Source organism: Malus sylvestris, chromosome 15, assembly GCF_916048215.2.
Source record: "Malus sylvestris chromosome 15, drMalSylv7.2, whole genome shotgun sequence".
Classification (NCBI taxonomy): Eukaryota; Viridiplantae; Streptophyta; class Magnoliopsida; order Rosales; family Rosaceae; genus Malus; species Malus sylvestris.
Window position 1 is genome coordinate 23481553 of NC_062274.1, and position 21047 is coordinate 23502599.

The 21047-nt window shown below is 38.6% G+C and overlaps 1 protein-coding gene across 1 annotated transcript in view; it reads left to right on the forward strand.

The window, feature by feature from the left end:
- Positions 1 to 20677, forward strand: part of LOC126602826 (uncharacterized) — a 66814-nt gene extending 46137 nt beyond the window's left edge. The window contains exon 2 of the mRNA XM_050269676.1: positions 18278 to 20677. Coding sequence (XP_050125633.1) covers positions 20069 to 20677 — 609 coding nt within the window. The 5' untranslated portion in view covers positions 18278 to 20068. The remainder of the gene's footprint in view (positions 1 to 18277) is intronic.
- The last annotated feature ends 370 nt before the right edge of the window (positions 20678 to 21047 follow it).

Below are 21047 nucleotides of genomic sequence, written 5' to 3' on the forward strand. Positions count from 1 at the left end.
AATTAGTGCTCCAGCAAATCTGGAGCCTTCTAGATAATGGCCAAATGACCATTTTGCTCATGTCTTTGCTCGTTTATATCTCATTCGTTATAACTCTGTTTGGTGAACGGTCTCCACCTATGCACTCATTATGTCGAGCTCTATCCAAATATGTAAATAAAAGTGACAAAATATATAGGAATTAAATACGTCCTCGAAAAGTCCGTTTAGTTCATTAAGGGCATTTTCATCATTTTGCTTATAAAAAAAAACTATACGCCGTAATTATAAACGTGTCGAAACTAAGAATACGAAATATGTAATTTTAAAAAGTGAAATCCGGGGGTGGGATTTCACAAAAAGGTTGTAGGAGTTGCTTAAGAGTTAAAAACAGGGTTAACACGTGACCTAAAACCCCTAATTTGTTGAGTTTGGTGGGAGATCCACGTCCAACTCAATACAAAGTCAACCTCTTTTATCTCATTTTCTCAACGCGTAAGGCATTTAATGTATGCTTATATTTATATAGTAGAGCGCACTAGACTTTATTATTTGTTTTTGCCTACAAATAGGCACACACTATGGATAGTCTCTGGAAGGAGCTCTCCCTCTTTCTTTTCCTCTTCCTCTTCTTCCTTTTCCTCGTTCCTCTTAATTCAAGTAAGTCTCTTTGTTTCACTGGTTTTACTCTCTTCATGAGGAAATTGTTGTAAACCAAATTATAAAATGGTGCCTTTCAAGTAATACTAGCCTTCATGCACGCGCTCAGTGAATGCAGACGACATTTTTTGAATCATGGCGTTCTACACGCGATTTACACATTTTAAATGTATTTATATGTGTGAATTGACAAAAGGAAAGTCAAATATTGGAAGTAAATGAATAACCTTAGATCAAACTAGAAAAAATCCCTTACAAACCATTCAAAGCAGCTGAATTCACATAATAAAACCGGTCTTTCAATTTCCATCGACATTCTTTTGAATTTACATTAAGAATAGAGAAAATAATATTTAATATATAACTGATTGAAATACATTATTGCTAGCTCATTGTGAGACTAAGCACACCCCCTCTCCCTTAGCGTAGATAATATTGTTTGTTCAAAAGAAAAATTATTCGACAACTAATTTAATCACATTATTATGTGCGTGCTGAAAACCTTTTTTATAACCGGCATTACACTCATCTTAAGATGTTTTGAACGTGCTTAAAAATAGAGAAAATAATATTTAATGAACAACTGATTGAATCACATTATTGCTAGCCTATTGTGAGGTACTAATTAAAAACAACTGTTAAAAAAAATTAATTATTAAAAAACACTGTTAAAATGATGCAAATGCCCTCACATCTTATTAGTTTAAAAACTAATTATATATTATAGACTCACATCTTATTAGTTTAAAAACTTTGATTCAAGTCCTCCATTTATTATATTGTGAAAAATTACATTTTGCTAGCTCACCTTAACGATGAACATATATGCACCTTAAATTACTAACCTTTCCGCTGAGACCTCCAAATTATCCCAAATTTATATCACATATTAGTGATATCAAGCACACCAAATATCCATTTAATTTGATTTTCAAATTTGAAAAATTAGCACTGCTTATTGGTGGGTACAACCTAGCCAACTAGAACCCACACACAATTTTCTTCTGTAAAATCACCCAAGCAATCCAAAAGATGCAGAGTACAAAATCATAACACCATTAATTGTAGTATATTTGTGGTACAATTGTTTATGTTTCAATCTTTGTACCCATGAACCAAAATTTTCTTTTGTCTTTCTACCCACAAAGTGCAAATTAAATCTACCTTTTGTGTTCATCTTTGTACCCATCTATAATATTATCTCAGATTTATATGTACACATTGAAATTGTACCCCAACAAAGGAATTGTGAGAAAGAATGTACCAATTGTAATGTGGAACTCAAATATACACGTTATAAAAATTGTATATGTAACAAGTCCAGAAAAACCATAACATGTTTATGGGTGCAAATATCCCAAATGCATCAATGGGTACATTTAAATTCACATGTACCCGTTAAAGAAATAACTTGAATTCAAACTAAGATATAAACGAAATAAAAAGCTATGTACCAAAACATATTTTGTTTTGCCTAATATGTAGGAATTGATTAGTTCTCAATAATCTTATGAAATTTTGAAAAGATTTGAATTAATTATATTTATGGGTGGCCTAAAGTTTTAAATGTAAATATGTTGATGTGTATAAATGAGACACCCCGACCGAGGTCAAGGCATGCTGGCCGTCACGTGAGAGTGACGTAGCCATGTGCACAGTGCGGAAGCGATAAAGATAGCAAATATATGAATAATTAAAAACCAGATTATTCGAGTGCACTACTAAACAGAAAGTGATAGGAGTTAATTACAACAGTAAACACTCCTAATTCAGAGCATAAAGTCTAGGTGCAGTCCAGTAGGACAAGTACTAGTTACATAGTACCAGGAATGTCCTACTATTAATCAAATATGTCAGAACTGCCGAAGATCTCGAGCCACCAACAACAATCTTACTTAGAACCCGGAGGGGCGCAAAACAGAAAACGTGAGTGGGCAAAAACAATTGTTTTACAAAATCATTTCATTTATCAACATAACTAACCCCTCGCTGTAAAACATGTATAATTTTCCCAGAATCAAGATATAAGCATATACATACATATATATATATATATATATATATATATATATATCTGAAATCATATCAATTCAATTCATGCTTCACATAATCATATTCATATGTAAACCATGCCAAAATATAACAAAGTAAACAATTCAGGTAAGAATGATTTCATGGAAATATGATATGTTAGCCGGAACTCCTGTGGTAGTCTGTACGGCTGAATTCATAGCTCAAACTCAATCTAGCCGGAGTCACTACTATGACCTATACAACAATATACTGCACATAAGTCGGAACCATTGAAAATGGTCTGTACGACAAGGTTAGGTGTAATATAATTATGCTCAATTTTACTCTCTCAATGCTAGCTATGCGATAATAAGTTAGTCACCTATGAGTCGAAACCACTTATAGTGGTCTGTACGACAAGACTGTGCAACTATTTGGATCCAATGTGAGCATATGATGCGGGAGGTGACATAATATACAGGCATGTGCCAGCTCTCTCTCTTGCTAAATCGCAATTACCCTGGTGCAGGTTATGAGTTCAATGTTCATCAATGCATTTATAATCATTCTATTCACAACTAAGTCTCACCTATATGCGAATTAACTATAAAAACGTTATTTTAAAGCACATAGGCAAAACGAACTAATAACTTCTCATACATTGCTCAAAATGGGTATATGAATATACCACAGTGATCTACACAACCTCACGAATATCGTGATATTTTTAGATAAATTTTTAGGTGGCTCATATGTCCCCACGTGCCGGGGAGGGAACAGCCTCACGCGCCCAACATGCCCATCATCTTCAACCTCCAGACGTCGGAATAGTGTCGCCGGCGCTGGATTATGGGCAGACCTGTAACTACCTTTTTCTCACTCGTTTCTTAACCATTTTTCATGCAATTTATATCAAAATGAAGCTCTTAACTTGTAGAACACGATCATACTAATTCAAAGCTCTAAACGTCACGGAATCTCACCAGAGAATTCTAAGAAAATTGGCCAAACTTCGTCCACACGATCCTGACGCCCAAAACCTTCAAACGAAGCACTCCGAGCTTCCTTGGGACCTCACCAAGCTCGCTATAAGCTTGGATTATCCTAAAACATAACCATTTAAAAGTTCGTGAATAGTGTTCAACTTGGAGCTTGAATTTTCAACGTAATATCGAATGAGTTCTTACCTGAAATGGGTACCTTTGAACTCGTATGGTTCTCACGAACACAATGGTACTAATTTTGACCACGATCCGTGAAGTTTCAAGGGTCTTGGGTGCTTGTCCATACCATTTCGAATGAGAGAGAGAGTGAAAATGAGAGAGAAAAGAGATAGTACGGGAGATTGAGAGAGATAGGTTGTGTGGTCCAAAATTTTGGGTCACCAATCAAAACAACCCATTTTCCTTACTTCCAATTGGTTCCAAAATAATAAGAACTTAACACATTGGTCCTCAACCACACATAGTCCCACAATGCCACAAACACTCAAGGGCATTTTAGTCTTTTCACATCAACGATAACAAAATAATGTACATTTCCAGGACGGGCTGTGACAATCTCCCAACTTATAAAATTTCATCCTTGAAATTACATACAACCACTACATCTACTAATAATCATAAAACAAGCGTGGATACATCTTTCTCATTCGATCCTCTGTCTCCCAAGTAGCTTCTTCCACTGAATGATTTCTCCATAATACCTTCACCAGGCGCACGGTCTTGTTCCTTAATTCCTTATCCTTCCAATCCAATAGAGTCACTGGTTTCTCATCATAAGTCAAATCCGGATTAATTTTCAAAGGTTGAGGAGGAATCATATGTCAAGGATCTGAAACATAATGTCGAAGCATCGAAACATGAAATACATCGTGCACCTTGGATAACTCTGGAGGCAACTCAAGCCGGTAAGCAACTTCGCCGACTCGCTAGGTGATCATATATGGTCCAATGTACCTAGGACTCAACTTTCCTTTCTTTCCAAATCGTACAACACCTTTCCAAGGTGATAGCTTTAGAAATACCCAATCACCTACATCATACTTCCGATCAGTGGCATGCTTGTCTGCTAAGCTCTTTTGTCGATCTTGGGCTGCTTTCAGGTTAGACTTAATTACCTGCACATTTTGTGTAGTCACATCCATAATCTCAGGGCCCACTAAAACTCTTTCGCCAACCTCTGACCAACATAGAGGCGTATGTCAAGATTTCCCATAAAGCGCCTCAAATGGTGCCATCCCAATGCTCGAATGATATCTGTTGTTGTAGGCGAATTCCATCAAATCCAAACAATCATGCCAACTATCTCCAAACTGCAGCACTGAAGATCTCAACATATCCTCTAATGTCTGAATGGTCCTTTTAGATTGTCCATCTGTCTGAGGATGATATGCCGTATTATAAAGCAATCTCGTACCAAGAGCTTCCTAGAATGCTATCCAGAACTTGGAATAAATCTGGGATCTCGATCCGAGATAATATTAACTGGCACACCATGGTACTTCACAATCTGTGAAATAAATAGCTTAGCTAATCGGCTTAACGAATACTTCTCCCTTACTGGAATAAAATGTGCTGACTTCGTAAGCCGATCAACTACTACCCAAATGCCGTCATAACCATTATGTGTACGAGGAAGCTTGTACACAAAATCCATAGTAATATTTTCCCATTTCCACTGTGGAACGGGAAGCGGCTGCATCAATCCAAACGGCTTCTTCATTTCAGCTTTAACCTGTTGGCAAATGGCACACCTACTCACATATTCGACAATTTCTCTTTTCATACCTAGCCAATATTAAAATGGTCTAATGGTATGATACATTTTAGTGCCTCCTGGATGCATCGCATATGCCGAAATATGTGCTTCATCCAAAATTTCTTTCTTTAACTCTGCATTATTCGGCACATACATTATGCTTTCCTGCATAAGCATACCATCAGTTTCTTGAATCTCAAAATCTTTCTTTTTACCTTGATGCCTTGCTTGAATTATTTCCTGAGTCTCCTCATCAATCATCTGAGCCTCAAGCACATGATCAATTAAAACTGGCCTAACCTGAAAATTAGCAAGTAAGGCTTCTTCTCGATCTTCCACTCCTAGCTCCACTCTAGTGGACCTCAAATTTGCTAGGAGAGGAACATGACAATCATAGATGGAATTAAGTCTGACTAGAGTCTTCCTGCTAAGTGCATCAGCAACTGCATTTGCACGACCAAGATGGTACTCAATCGTGCAATCGTAGTCACTAAGTAACTCAATCCACCTCCGCTGATGAAGATTAAGATCTCTCTGAGTAAATAGATACTGGAGACTCTTATGATATGTGAAGATCTTACATTTCTCACCATAAAGATAATGTCTCCAAATCTTCAAGACAAAGATGATAGCTACTAACTCCAAATCATGTGTAGGGTAATTCTTCTCATGAGGTTTCAATTGTCTCAAAGCATAAGAAATTACCCTACCATGTTGCATCAATACACAACCCAAACCATTTAGAGAAGCATCACTATAGACCTCATAATTACCGCTATCATCTGGAAGTGCTAGAACATGTGCATGGGTGAGATAGTACTTCAACTGCTGGAAACTTTGCTCACATTTACTATCCCACTCAAACTTAACATCCTTTCGAATTAACTTCGTCAGTGGTAAAGCAATCATTGAAAAATCCTTAATGAACCGTCTATAATAACCTGCTAAGCCAAGAAAACTCTGTACCTCGGTGACGGTTTGAGGTTGCTCCCAATTCTCCACAGCTGCTACTTTCTAGGAATCCACTTGAATGCCTTGAGAAGAAACGACATGTCCCAAAAATGCTACTTGATTCAACCAAAATTCACATTTGCTAAACTTAGCATATAGTTGGTGTTCCCTCAAACTGTTCAATACCAACTTCAAATGTCTAGCATGCTCAGCCTTAGACTTAGAGTATACCAGAATATCGTCAATGAAGACAATAACAAACCTGTCCAAATATGGCTGGAATACTCGATTCATCAAATCCATAAAAGCTGCAGGTGCATTAGTTAACCCGAATGGCATCACAAGAAACTCATAATGACCATATTGAGTCCTAAATGTGGTTTTAGGGACATCTTCATTTTTAATCTTCAGCTGGTAGTAACCCGACCTTAAGTCAATCTTAGAAAATACACAGGCACCTCTGAGCTAATCAAATAAATCATCTATACGAGGCAATGGATAACGGTTTTTAATTGTTACCCAATTCAATTGCCTGTAATCAATGCACATCCTCAAAGTTCCATCTTTCTTCCTCACAAATAAAACTGGAGCTCTCCAAGGTGAAGTACTCGGCTGAATAAAACCTTTATCCACTAACTCTTGCAACTGTACTTTTAATTCTCTTAATTCAGCAGGAGCCATTCTGTACGGAGTCAATGATATAGGATTCGTACCTCGAAGCAGATCAATAACAAACTCCACCTCTCTATCTGGCGGCAATCCAGACAAATCCTCAGGGAATACATCCGGCAAATATCTGACCACACGAACATCCTCCACACTACTAGGAGTATCATCATTCAGCACCACATGAGCCAAATAACCTTGACAACCTTTCGACAACATTCTCTTTGCTTTCATGGCTAAAAAAAATACCATGTCTCACCCCACTAGGCTCTCCTACAAATGTAACTTCAGGTAATCCAGGACAATGAAATGTGACTGTCTTCCCATAACAATCTATCTTGGCACGATTATAGTGCAATCAATCAGTGCCCAAGATCACATCGAAATCCATAATATTCAACGGCATAAGATTAGCCGGCATAATAACATCCTCTACTATCACTGGACATCCTAGATATACCCGATCCACAAAACATCTATCCCCTTTAGGCATAGAAAACTCTAACTCATATTCTAGAGGTATAAGATGGGGTTATGTCACTTGAGCAAATGTATGAGAAATAACAGAATGTGTAGCACCACAATCAATCAACACTCTAGCAAAATGACCAATAATATTTAACGTACCCATGATTAAATCTGGATTATTCTGAGCATCTTGCAGTGACATGTTGTAAATACGCCCCTGGTTCTGCTGTCGTCCACTGCGACCTCTGTTGGCATGAATACCACATCCCTGCCTCTGCTGACCCGACTGCCTCGAAGGTCCTGTACTACTAGCAGCAATCTCTCCCTGTTGGGGCTGTCCCCCTTGATACCACTGAGAACTTCAGGCTGAATGAGGCTGAGAAGACATAGATCCTTCCTGGTACTAAGGGTACCCACTATGATACTGAAGATCCTGAGAATACTGCTGATGCTGTCCTAAGGTGTAGGGAGCGGCATCACCCTGGTAGTGATAGACACCTCATCGCCCCGTCTGAGTATAACCACCAGATCCTGAAGCGTACTGGGTAGGTGCAGGTGGTGGGAAAGAAGGCTGCTGGGGTCTCTGCTGACTCTGAGGGCATTGAGCAGCCCTATGACCCATCTGTCCACAAGTATAACATCCATTGTTGCCTCTCATACACTCCCCAAAATGCCAATTATTACACCTGCGGCATAAGGGAGCACCAGATCCACCTGAACCACCACAATCTCTCCGCCTCTGGAACCTAGGGCCTCTAGTAAACCTGCCACCTCTCTTCTGCATATTAGTACTCAATCCCCCTCTAGAAGAGCTGGAACTGCCACCACTCATCTTAAAGTTCTGGGTCTTGCGGGGTCCTTGAAAAGCTTGCCCTTTTCCTTTATTATCTCGCTTCTGGCCCCCATTATTTCCTTCCTCGTCCTCACTCTCACTAGGCATGCTCTTTGAAACCTTAATTCTCAATAGAATCTCATAAAACTCCTGGTAAGAGGCATAGTGAGTCGATGTTGCTATGGAACGCCATTTCTTCTTAGTACCCAAGCTGAAATGGAGAAGCATCTCTACCGGATTAGCAGCAACCTCCAGATCATATCTAGACAGATCAGTAAACATCCTGTAATACTCATTAGCGGACATTTTTCCTTGCCTCAGATGAGTAAACTCTTGTTTCTTAAGATCGATATATGCAGGAGGAATGAACCTTTTTCCGAAACCGCTCCTTAAACACTCCCCAGTCCACATTCTCTTCTGGGGTCATCTCGTAAGACTCCTGTCTCCACCAGGATGCAGGCTGTTCCCCCAAAAACCAAGTAGTCGTCTCGACCCACCTATCAGGAGGAAGATTCCCCTGACTCTGCATCACCTGAAAGGTCTTCTCCACATGATTCAACCATTTTTCCGCCCCTTCATGACCTTCATTTCCCATGAAGGTATTCAATTTCAGATTATGAACTGTCTCAAGAGGTGTCCTCTGAGGAGTATGGAATGCTAAATGGCAGAAACTATTACTTCCCCTAATTAGGCAATATCGGGGAATCTAGATTCAGCTGGTTGACGGGGCTCTCTACGAGGCGGCATAGTTCTGACATAAGACATTACAAGGATTAGAACATTCAAGAATTATACACGACTGCTAAACCTAGGCTCTGATACCAAACTGACACACCCCGACCAAGATAGCAAATATACGAATAATTAAAAACCAGATTATTCGAGTGCACTACTAAACAGAAAATGATAGGAGTTAATTACAACAGTAAACACTTCTAATTCAGAGCATAAAGTCTAGGTGCAATCCAGTAGGACAAGTATAAGTTACATAGTACCAGGAATGTCCTACTATTAATCAAATAGGTCAGAAGTGTTGAAGATCCATAGCCACCAACATCAATCTTACTTAGAACTTGGAAGGGCGCAAAACAAAAAACGTGAGTGGGCAAAAACAATTGTTTTACAAAATCATTTCGTTTATCAACATAACTAACCCCTCGCTGTAAAACATGTATAATTTTCCCAGAATCAAGATATAAGCATATACATATATATCTGAAATCATATCAATTCAATTCATGCTTCACATAATCATATTCATATGTAAGCCATGCCAAAATATAACAAAGTAAACAATTCAGGTAAGAATGATTTTATGGAAATATGATATGTTAGCCGGAACTCCTGTGGTAGTCTGTACGGCTAAATTCATAGCTCAAACTCAATCTAACCAGAGTCACTACTATGACCTATACGGCAATATACTGCACATAAGTCGGAACCACTGAAAATGGTCTGTACGACAAGGTTAGGTGTAATATAATTATGCTCAATTTTACTCTCTCAATGCTAGCTGTGCGATAATACGTTAGTCACCTACGAGTCAGAATCATCTATAGTGGTCTGTACGACAAGACTGTGCACCTATTTGGATCCAATGTGAGCATATGGTGCGGGAGGTGACATAATATACAGGCATGTGCCAGCTCTCTCTCTGGCTAAATCGCAATCACCCTGGTGCAGGTTATGAGCTCAATGTTCATCAATGCATTTATAACCATTCTATTCACAACTAAGGCCTTTGTCTCAATTATTGTATGACTGCATCTAATGTTTCGTTAGACTGTCTACATACCCTGAATAGGGATCAAGTCATTCGTAGTTTACATACTCAAAGATAGCTTACCTGAACTTACCTGTGCCTCCACAGAACCACATTTATATATATAAGCAACCATTAAAAGCATAACCAAAATATAAAGGCATTTGGCATGGAAATTCAAGGCATACTTTCATTTAAATGCATTTCTAGGAAATATATCAAGTATATAAATAACCCATTTTCCTTACTTCCAATTGGTTCCAAAATAATAAGAACTTAACACATTGGTCCTCAACCACACATAGTCCCACAATGCCACAAATGCTCAAGGGCATTTTAGTCTTTTCACATCAACGATAACAAAATAATGTACATTTCCGGAACGGGCTGTGAATCATCACCATAGGGGGTACAATCAAAAGTATAGACTAATCAATCTTCATGAGTCTATCTGAAATAAATTAAAGAACATCATTGAAAATGCATTAAAAAGCTGAAAATATGCTGTAAAAAGGCATCCAGCTCTGTATTTACTTGCAAAGCTTCAAAGAAGAGGCCTGTTATATTTTGGCACTTGGGTAATCAACTCGTTACATCATTGTTCACTTGCCTAGAAAAAAAGAACAGAAATGAAATAAATTGCAATATATTTGGAATACTGGTAAATAAAACGTAATTTTCAAATTAGATTCAAGTTAATTGCAATGCCAATCATTTTCAAGTAAGCTTTGGCAATATTAGGGTGTGCCATAAATAGGAAAAGAAAAAACAGTGAACAACAAAATGTAAGTCGTAAGCTACAAAAGATTTATACCTTGACTAACCAAATGAATAGAGAGTGAAAACATCTAAAATCCTATTAATTAAGTACAATTAAAACGGGGAAGGAGAAATGAAATAGATTTGCAACTGATGGTTGTGCAACAGAGTTGGAGAGAAAGTATAGAAGGACATGCAATACAATGGTCTACAACTGATCAATCATGTAAAAAAACTGTCTAAAAGTTGTAATTACATTTAGTTGTTGAAAAGCTGTAAGGGGAAAAGCTTAAATTTGTCACCTTCAGTATAGATAGTTTGTAAGGATGCGGATGCAATTGAGAAAAACAAAGGGGCAGGGTTATCTGAAACAGAAAACAAAATCTAATTAAACGCCTACATGGAGATGCATTTTTCAGATGCCGGAAAAGCAAAGGACAAATGTACTCCCAGGCATGTAACTTACAGATATTTGTCAGCTTCGGTGTAGATAGATTGCAAGGATGCGGATACAACTGGGAAAAACAAAATGGCAGGGTAATCTGAAACAGAAAACAAAATGTAATAGTATACCTACCTAGAGATACATTTTTCAGATGCAGGAAAAACAAAGGACAAATGAATTCTCAGGCATTTAATTCAAAGAATAAACAAAAATTTTAAACTTAAGTACAAAATAAAATTGAAAAGTGAGAATTTGAAAGTAAGGATAAAGCATGAGCACCTAGGCATTGTTATCTGGACTTTTATCGCCAAAGTTCATATAATCTTCCACAATTTTTACTAAAAAAGATAAATAGGAAAAGGAAAATAAATAGAACTTAAGCACAACACACTATTCACTAAACACCAAACTTGTAAATAAACAAAAAATATACATATATATATATATATATATAATAAAAACATACCGATTCTATTTTTCTGAAAAAATGCTTGACCCTTATTTATAAGATTATGATTCTCGTCGTCAACATACTATTCACTAAACACCAAACTTGTAAATAAACAAAAAATATACATATATATATATATATATATATATATATGATAAAAACATACCAATTCTATTTTTCTGAAAAAATGCTTGACCCTTATTTATAAGATTATGATTCTCGTCATCAAATATTTTTTCAACTGTGTTATCAAGATTATTTGATAAAACTTACAACTTGTTTCCTCTTTTGATCAGAACCATGAACCATTTTTTTCAATATGTGTAATGTGATGTGCTTTATCATAATTGACATCTTTGATAGCATATTGCATAACAGTTGATCTGCTAGGACTGCACTGATGTTTAAACCGTGAAGTTCAATAAAGAAATGTATCTGTTTCAGACGAAACAGTACTTTGACAATTTTCGATATAACTGCTTCTATAAACTTTTTTGGCTAGTGACCATATTTGACTAAGAGATTATATTGAGTGTCACTATTGTTTTGTTTTTGCTTTATACCATCATTTGTTGATGCATTTGTAGATCTTTTAGACATATTGGAAATAAATTGTTATAGCCAATTCAAAAACACACAGCTGCAAAAAGATTGGAAAAAAGGAAAAAAAAAATTAACAAAAACATGACACAGATACTAAAACAAATAACATTAAATGTAAAGAAAGCACCACAATCCAAAATTTAATTCAAATATAATTAAACCTAAAAAGAATATGAAACTTTATTCAAATTGTAAAAAATAAGACCAAAGAAGATACTAAAAATTTGAACTTAACAATTCCAGTAGTTTAAATCACATACCTTTAGCGTAGACAGCCATGCAACACAAATACAACTAGGTTAAAATCCAAAAATGCCGCGTTGTCAAACTCTACGAAAAATCAACATAAATATTATTCAGCAACAAATTCATTGACATGTGAAGTAACAAAAATGGACAACCATCAACAAACATGTTTTCACCTCTGTTTCTAATTCTAACCAAAAAAAAGGAAGAAAAAAAAAGTTTCAAGCACATCAGCTCATGGAGGATATACGATATGATCTAACTAATTTATATTGCTTCACAAAAATAAAACACACCAAAAATGACATAAATGAAAATATAATCTTAACGTGCTTTTATGTGCCAGAAAATTTTCATGGACCATACAAATAGCAGCATATATATATATATATGTGTGTGTGTAAATAATTATCAATATGATTAATGAAGATTTGTAAATTCTAAATTTGTCACTGCTTGGTGGCTTGACTCACCGTTGTTTTTTACTATTTCAGCAAGAGCACTTTGTAGCTTATATAAACTGCTTTGGTAATAATCTGCAATAGAAAATGTAGTTACAAATCAGATACACAAAACACCTTTTTTTCTTTTTATTTTTTTATTTTTGCATTCAAACCATTGCATAACTGAGAAATCTGTATTTCTAAGAAAGATTAAAACTTTTTTACAAAGCACACTTACTTTAAAACCTCACATTAATAAACAATGGAACTTTTTGTTACAATTTTGTTTCTTTAAGTTGTTCAAAGTTAATTTCCTCTCTCTGTTTTTCAAGCTTGACAAAATTATCAAAACACAAACAACAACACTCAACCCTATTACCGATCATATAAATCTGAACCCAGTATATCTATTTAGCGACACAATTTACCTCTCTCTATTCTTCCCCCTCTTTAACCATATAAAAACTCATTTGTCTCACTAAATAAAAACCTCAAATTTGTTTTTTCAAACCTGCAACAACATCACTAAAAACACCAACAACAACAACAACAACAACAAAGCCTTTTCCCACCAAGTGGGGTCGGCTATATGAATTCTGGAACGCCATTGCGCTCGGTTTTGTGTCATGTCCTCCATTAGATCCAAGTACTCTAAGTTTTTTCGTAGGGTCTCTTCCAAAGTTTTCCTAGATCTTCCTCTACCCCTTCGGCCCTGAACCTCTGTCCCGTAGTCACATCTTCGAACCAGAGCGTCAGTAGGCCTTCTTTGCACATGTCCAAACCACCGTAACTGATTTTCTCTCATCTTTCTTTCAATTTCGGCTACTCCTACTTTACCTCGGATATCCTCATTCCTAATCTTATCCTTTCTCGTGTGCCCACACATCCAACGAAGCATCCTCATCTCCGCTACACCCATTTTGTGTACGTGTTGATGCTTCACCGCCCAACATTCTGTGCCATACAGCATCGCCGGCCTTATTGCCGTCCTATAAAATTTTCCCTTGAGCTTCAGTGGCCTACGACGGTCACACAACACGCCGGATGCACTCTTCCACTTCATCCATCCGACTTGTATTCTATGGTTGAGATCTCCATCTAATTCTCCGTTCTTTTGCAAGATAGATCCTAGGTAGCTAAAACGGTCGCTCTTTGGTATTTCCTGATCTCCGATCCTCACCCCTAACTCATTTTGGCCTCAATTTGCACTGAACTTGCACTCCATATATTTTGTCTTTGATCGGCTTAGGCGAAGACCTTTAGATTCCAACACTTCTCTCCAAAGGTTAAGCTTCGCATTTACCCCTTCCTGAGTTTCATCTATCAACACTATATCGTTTGCGAAAAGCATACACCAAGGAATATCATCTTGAATATGTCCTGTTAACTCGTCCATTACCAACACAAAAATGTAAGGACTTAAGGATTGTTGATGCACAAAATCAGTGAGGACTTTGGTACAACAGAAAGTATTAAGTTTGTGATCTTCGCTAGATTGCTCTGGTCATTAGTGTGGATAAGTATGTAAATGGATAGAGACAGGAAAGCAAACACAAGATGTACGTGGTTCATCTAGATTGGCTACGTCCACGGAATAGAGGAGTTCTCATTAATTGTGAAGGGTTTACACAAGTACATAGGTTCAAGCTCTCCTTTAGTGAGTACAAGTGAATGATTTAATACAAATGACATTAGGAAATATTGTGGGAGAATGATCTCGTAATCACGAAACTTCTAAGTACCTAAGTGTGGTATCGTCTTCACTTGCCTTATCTGTCTCATAGGTAGATGTGGCATCTTCTCTAGAAGTATTCTTCCTCCATCCAGGGGTGGTATCTTTAATTGGTGGAGATGCACAAGGTAATGTATTAATTTCACTTAAAGCTTACTTGTAGTTTCAGGCTTGGTCAAGCGCGATACAAACCATGTAGTAGGAGTTTCCCAAGTCGCCGAGCTAGGGGATCTGCTGAAAGAGGTGACAAACAAGGTAAGAAATCAGAGCTTCAAGCAATCAGTCCCAGATCAGAAGTTTGATTTCGAGTTCCGGCTGATTGTTCTCATTCTCCCTATCTTGCAGGCAGCATGAAGGATAAAGAGAAGAAAAAGGAGAAGAGATGATATGAGATACTTTTGCTTTTGAAGAAGTAACTTTCCACAGGATTATTCTTGAACTTGGCTGGAGGGTTTTCTGGTTTCCTCCAGAGTATAAGGCCGACTGAAGAATTTAAGGGTCAAAACAAGTCCATCAAATCTAGAGTACGTTCGACCCTGCTGATATGGGATACTTTTTCTGTTGACAAAGTAGTGGATGTATCGGCACGTGTTCTGTTACGCTTGTCTCCACATGCTTCCTTGTATCCTTCTCACTTGCCCTATCTGTTCCTCAGGCAGATTTGGCATCTTCTCTGGAAGCATAAGATGTTGAAGATGAATACTTGAGAGTAATGCCATGTAAGTAATCAAGTAAGGGGTTCCAGGCAGTCAGTTCCTGACTGGAAGCTTGATTCCAAGTGCTGACTGATTGCTCTCTTTCTCCTTGTCTTGCAGGTTAGAACAAGACTAAAGGAAAAGATAGGGAAAAAGCATGATATGGGATGCTCTTGCTTTTAACACTGATGATATGAGATATTCTTGCTCTGGTGTAGCTTGTTTGCAGAGGTATTATCGGAGGGAAAGAAAACTGAGTATTTCGAGATGCTTCGTTGGAAGTGCCCTCTTAGATATGAGGAAGGGTTGAACATTTTTGCAGGTCTGCTTGTCTGTTGAGGATGGAGGTCGACATATATAGGAGTCTCCCTAACAACAAGTAGTAATGCTATTCCTTTACCCTGCTTGGTCATAGCACGGTAGTGGGAGCTGCCAGCTTCACGTGTTTTAACTCTGTCATAGTACTTTGAAAAAGTGGTATGTGGTATCTGGAAAGTTGATGTTGTGTGTGAAGATTACAGACAAGCATTATCCAAGGAGATCTGGCTCTCAAAGTTGAGAAAACGGTGCCTCTTCGGTTTTCGAACAAGCAATGTAATAAATTTTTTAAAAAACCAATCCAATTTAAGTCGAGAAGCAAATGACCAAACTTTCTTAATTTCTTCTTAAGTTATAACAATACACCACATCCACAACTACAAACAACAAAACAAAAAACCAAAAATAGGTTCAACTTAAATTTCTTTTTCTACCAGAAATTGAAAAACCATGTGATTTATAGCCATGTCATCAACAGTACCACCACATCTTAAATAAATGAATGACAATATACTAACTGAAGCTTAACTAAGAATCCCAAGCTTGAACACAAACCAAGACATAAGATACTCACCAAACTTTTTAAATGACTCAATTGTTTGCTTAACTTGACAACTTTTTCCTGCAATTCGTAAATAAGATCATTCGATGTAGTAAATAAAAATTATAAAAGCAAGATTCTTACCTCAGGTATGCAAGAGAGGTTAAATTTCTAATGTAAAAAAATATAACTCTTCCATCTAGCGAACCTAGTTAGTCCTTAACACGAAACAAACAGATTTTAAGCAGTTAAATGCACATCCAGCTACAAAGAAACCAATTCAAGGCTTAAACCTAGCTTATGAGTACATTGAAATGACAAAGAAAGTCCATATTAACAAAATGATAGAAACTTGTTCCACACTACTAATATAGAAAATCTTACTAATGGCCAGGCCGAAACGAATACAACAACAAAGCCTTTTCCCACTAAGTGGGGTCGGCTATATGAATCCTAGAACGCCATTGCGCTCGGTTTTGTGTCATGTCCTTCGTTAGATCCAAGTACTCAAGTCTTTTCTTAGGGTCTCTTCCAAAGTTTTCCTAGGTCTTCCTCTACCCCTTCGGCCCTGAACCTCTGTCCCGTAGTCACATTTTCGAACCGGAGCGTCAGTAGGCCTTTTTTGCACATGTCCAAACCACCGAAATCGATTTTCTCTCATATCTCCTTCAATTTTGGCTACTCCTACTTTACCTCGGATATCCTCATTCCCAATCTTATCCTTTCTCGTGTGCCCATACATCCCATGAAGTATCCTCATCTCCGCTACACCTATTTTGTGTACGTGTTAATGCTTCACCGCCCAACATTCTGTGCCATACAACATCGCTGGCCTTATTGCCGTCTTATAAAATTTTCCCTTGAGCTTCAGTGGCCTACGACGGTCACACAACACGCCGGATGCACTCTTACACTTCATCCATCCAGCTTGTATTCTATGGTTGAGATCTCCATCTAATTCTCCGTTCTCTTGCAAGATAGATCCTAGGTAGCGAAAACGGTCACTTTTTGTGATCTTCGCTAGATTGCTCCGGTCATTAGTGTGGATAAGTATATAGATGGATAGAGATAGGAAAGCAAACACAAGATGTACGTGGTTCACCCAGATTGGCTACGTCCACGGAATAGAGGAGTTCTCATTAATTGTGAAGGGTTTACACAAGTACATAGGTTCAAGCTCTCCTTTAGTGAGTACAAGTGAATGATTTAGTACAAATGACATTAGGAAATATTGTGGGAGAATGATCTCGTAACCACGAAACTTCTAAGTACCGGAGTATGGTATCGTCTTGACTTGCCTTATCTGTCTCATAGGTAGATGTGGCATCTTCTCTGGAAGTACTCTTCCTCCATCCAGGGGTGGTATCTGTAACTGGTGAAGATGCACAAGGTAATGTATCAATTTCACTTGAAGCTTATTTGTACTTTCAGGCTTGGTCAAGCGCGATACAAACCATGTAGTAGGAGTCCCCCAAGTCGCCGAGCTAGGGGATCTGCTGAAAGAGGTGACAGACAAGGTAAGCAATCAGAGCTCCGGCTGATTGTTCACATTCTCCCTATCTTGCAGGCAACATGATGGATAAAGAGAAGAAAAATGAGAAGAGATGATATGAGATACTTTTGCTTTTGAATAAGTAACTTTCCACAGGCTTATTCTTGAACTGGGCTGGAGGGTTTTCCGGTTTCCTCCAGAGTATAAGGCCGACTGAAGAATTTGAGGGTCAAAACAAGTCCATCAAATCTAGAGTACGTTCGACCCTGCTGATATGGGATACGTTTGCTTTTGACAGAGTAGTGGATGTATCGGAACATGTGCTGTTACGCTTGTCTCCACATACTTCCTTGTATCTTTCTCACTTGCCCTATATGTTCCTCAGGCAGATGCGGTATCTTCCCTAGAAGCATAAGATGTTGAAGATGAGTACTCGAGAGCAATGCTAGGTAAGTAATCAGGTAAGGGGTTCCAGGCAGTCAGTTCCTGGCTGGAAGCTTGATTCCAAGTGCTGACTGATTGCTCTCTTTCTCCTTGTCTTGCAGGTAAGAACAAGGCCAAAGGAAAAGACAGGGAAAAAGCATGATATGGGATACTCTTGCTTTTAACCCTGATGATATGAGATATTCTTGCTCTAGTATAGCTTGTTTACAGAGGTATTATCAGGGGGAAAGAAAGCTGAATATTTCGAAAGGCTTCGTTGGGAGTGCCCTCTCAGATAAGAGGAAGGGTTGAGCATTTTTGCAGGTCTGCCTGTCCGTTGGGGATGGAGGTCGACATATATAGGAGTCTCCCTAACATCAAGTAATAATGTTATTCCTTTACCCTGCTTGGTCATAGCACGGTAGTGGGAGCTGCCAACTTCACATGTTTTAACTCGGTCAGAGCACTTTGAAAAAGTGGTCTATGGTATCTGGAAAGCTGATGTTGCGTGTGAAGATTACAGACAAGTTTTATCCAAGGAGATCCAGCTCTTGAAGTTGGGAAAGTGGTGCCTCTTCGGTTTTCGAACAAGCAATCCTGTCGGGGATCTGGCTCTCGAGATTCAGATAACGATGCCTTTTCGATTTTTGAGAAAGCATTCCTGCTAGGGGTCTGGCTCTCGAGATTCGGGGAGCGGTGTCTCTTCGATTTTTGAGAAAGTAATCATGTTGGGAGTCTGGCTCTCGAGATTCGGAGGGCGGTGCCTCTTCTATTTTGGAGCAAGCAATCTTGTTGGGAGTGTTTTCTCGAATGTGAGTAAAGGTTGGGCATGTTTGCTAGTCTACCTTGCCACGAAGCACAGAGGTTGACACACAGGGACTTTCCAATTATCCAGCAGTGGTACTGTTCCTTTACCCTCTCTTCGATTTTTGAGAAAGTAATCATGTTGGGAGGCTGGCTCTCGAGATTCGGAGGGCGGTGCCTCTTCGATTTTGGAGCAAGCAATCTTGTTGGGAGTGTTTTCTCGAATGTAAGTAAAGGTTGGGCATGTTTGCTAGTCTACCTTGCCACGAAGCACAGAGGTTGACACACAGGGACTTTCCAATTATCCAGCAGTGGTACTGTTCCTTTACCCTTGTGGGTAATAATATGGTAGCTAGACCTTCAAAATTTATGTGTCTAAACTTTGTTAGTGTTGTTTCTTTGCTATTCTTTTACCCTTCTTGGTCAGAACGATGTAGTGGGAGCTGCAAGCTTCACGTGTCTCAACTCTGTCAGAGAACTTTGGCAAAGTTATCTGTGGTACCCATGAGCTACTGTTGCGTATGGGAAGTGGGTGATTGAACAGTACGATTCATGTGCTTTCTACTTCGCCAGAAATCTTCGACAGAATGCCCATAATTTTCGCAAAGCTGAGTGTGCGTGTGACAGGTGCTGACAAGGCTGGAAAAGTAGGTGCCTCTTCGATTTCTGAGATCGGCCCTCGTAGTCTCTGAGCAGCCCAGTTTTTGAGAAAGCAAGCCTCTTCGATTTCTGAGATCGGCCTTCATGATCTTTGAGCAGCCCAGCTTTTGAGAAAGCAGACGCCTCTTCGATTTCTGAGATCGACCCTCGTGGTCTCATAGCAGCCCAGCTTTTGAGAAAGCAAACGCCTCTTCGATTTCTGAGCAGGCGCCTCTTCGATTTCTGAAGTTTCGTCGAGTGCATATTTTTATAGGGGCTGACATTAAGTTCCAAAGCACACTTGAATATCCACCAGTAGAAGCTCCATTCTTGCACTTCTAAGATCTTGATTTGTCAGACCTCTTCTCTCTTCAACACCTTTGAAAATGTCTGGCCCCTCCGACCGTCGTTTTGACTTGAACCTTGTTGAAGAGGCAGCCCCGCCTTCTCCAGACAACATATGGCGCCCATCCTTCGTCTCCCCTACTGGTCCTCTTACCGTTGGCGATTCCGTGATGAAGAATGATATGACCGCTGCGGTAGTGGCCAGGAACCTTCTCACTCCCAAAGATAACAGACTACTTTCCAAACGGTCTGATGAGTTGGCTGTTAAGGATTCTCTGGCTCTCAGTGTTCAGTGTGCAGGTTCTGTGTCTAATATGGCCCAATGCCTATCTGCTCGAACCCGCCAAGTTGAATCATTGGCGGCTGAAGTGATGAGTCTCAAACAGGAGATTAGAGGGCTCAAGCATGAGAATAAACAGTTGCACCGGCTCGCACATGACTATGCTACAAACATGAAGAGGAAGCTTGACCAGATGAAGGAATCTGATGGTCAGGTTTTACTTGATCATCAGAGATTTGTGGGTTTGTTCCAAAGGCATTTATTGCATTCGTCTTCTGGGGCTGTACCGCATAATGAAGCTCCAAATGATCAACCTCTGATGCCTCCTCCTTCTAGGGTTCTGTCCAGACCACAACATTGTTTTCATTAAATTTAAGTAACAATATGTCAAATTCATAGATTTCACCTCGAGGCCAATGTTACTTGAGTACAAAAAGCTTTGAAGCCTGCAAATAAAAGCCCCAAAATCTGAAGAAAAAAAAGAGACTCCTGAGTCTGAAAACTAAACCAAATCAAACACCAAGATATACGATCCGAGGTTAGAAACAAAACCCCCAAAATTACAAAAACGAAATTCGAACACAAAACCTATTTTTAAAACATAATATGCAAAACACAAAATTACCACTCAAATCGGGTGAAGAACTCACAGAAGACAATACCTTTTATGGGCTTTTTTTTTTAATCGACACCAATTCACCGTTTTCAGCGAGAGGAGGTTATGGTGTGTAGTTTATGAA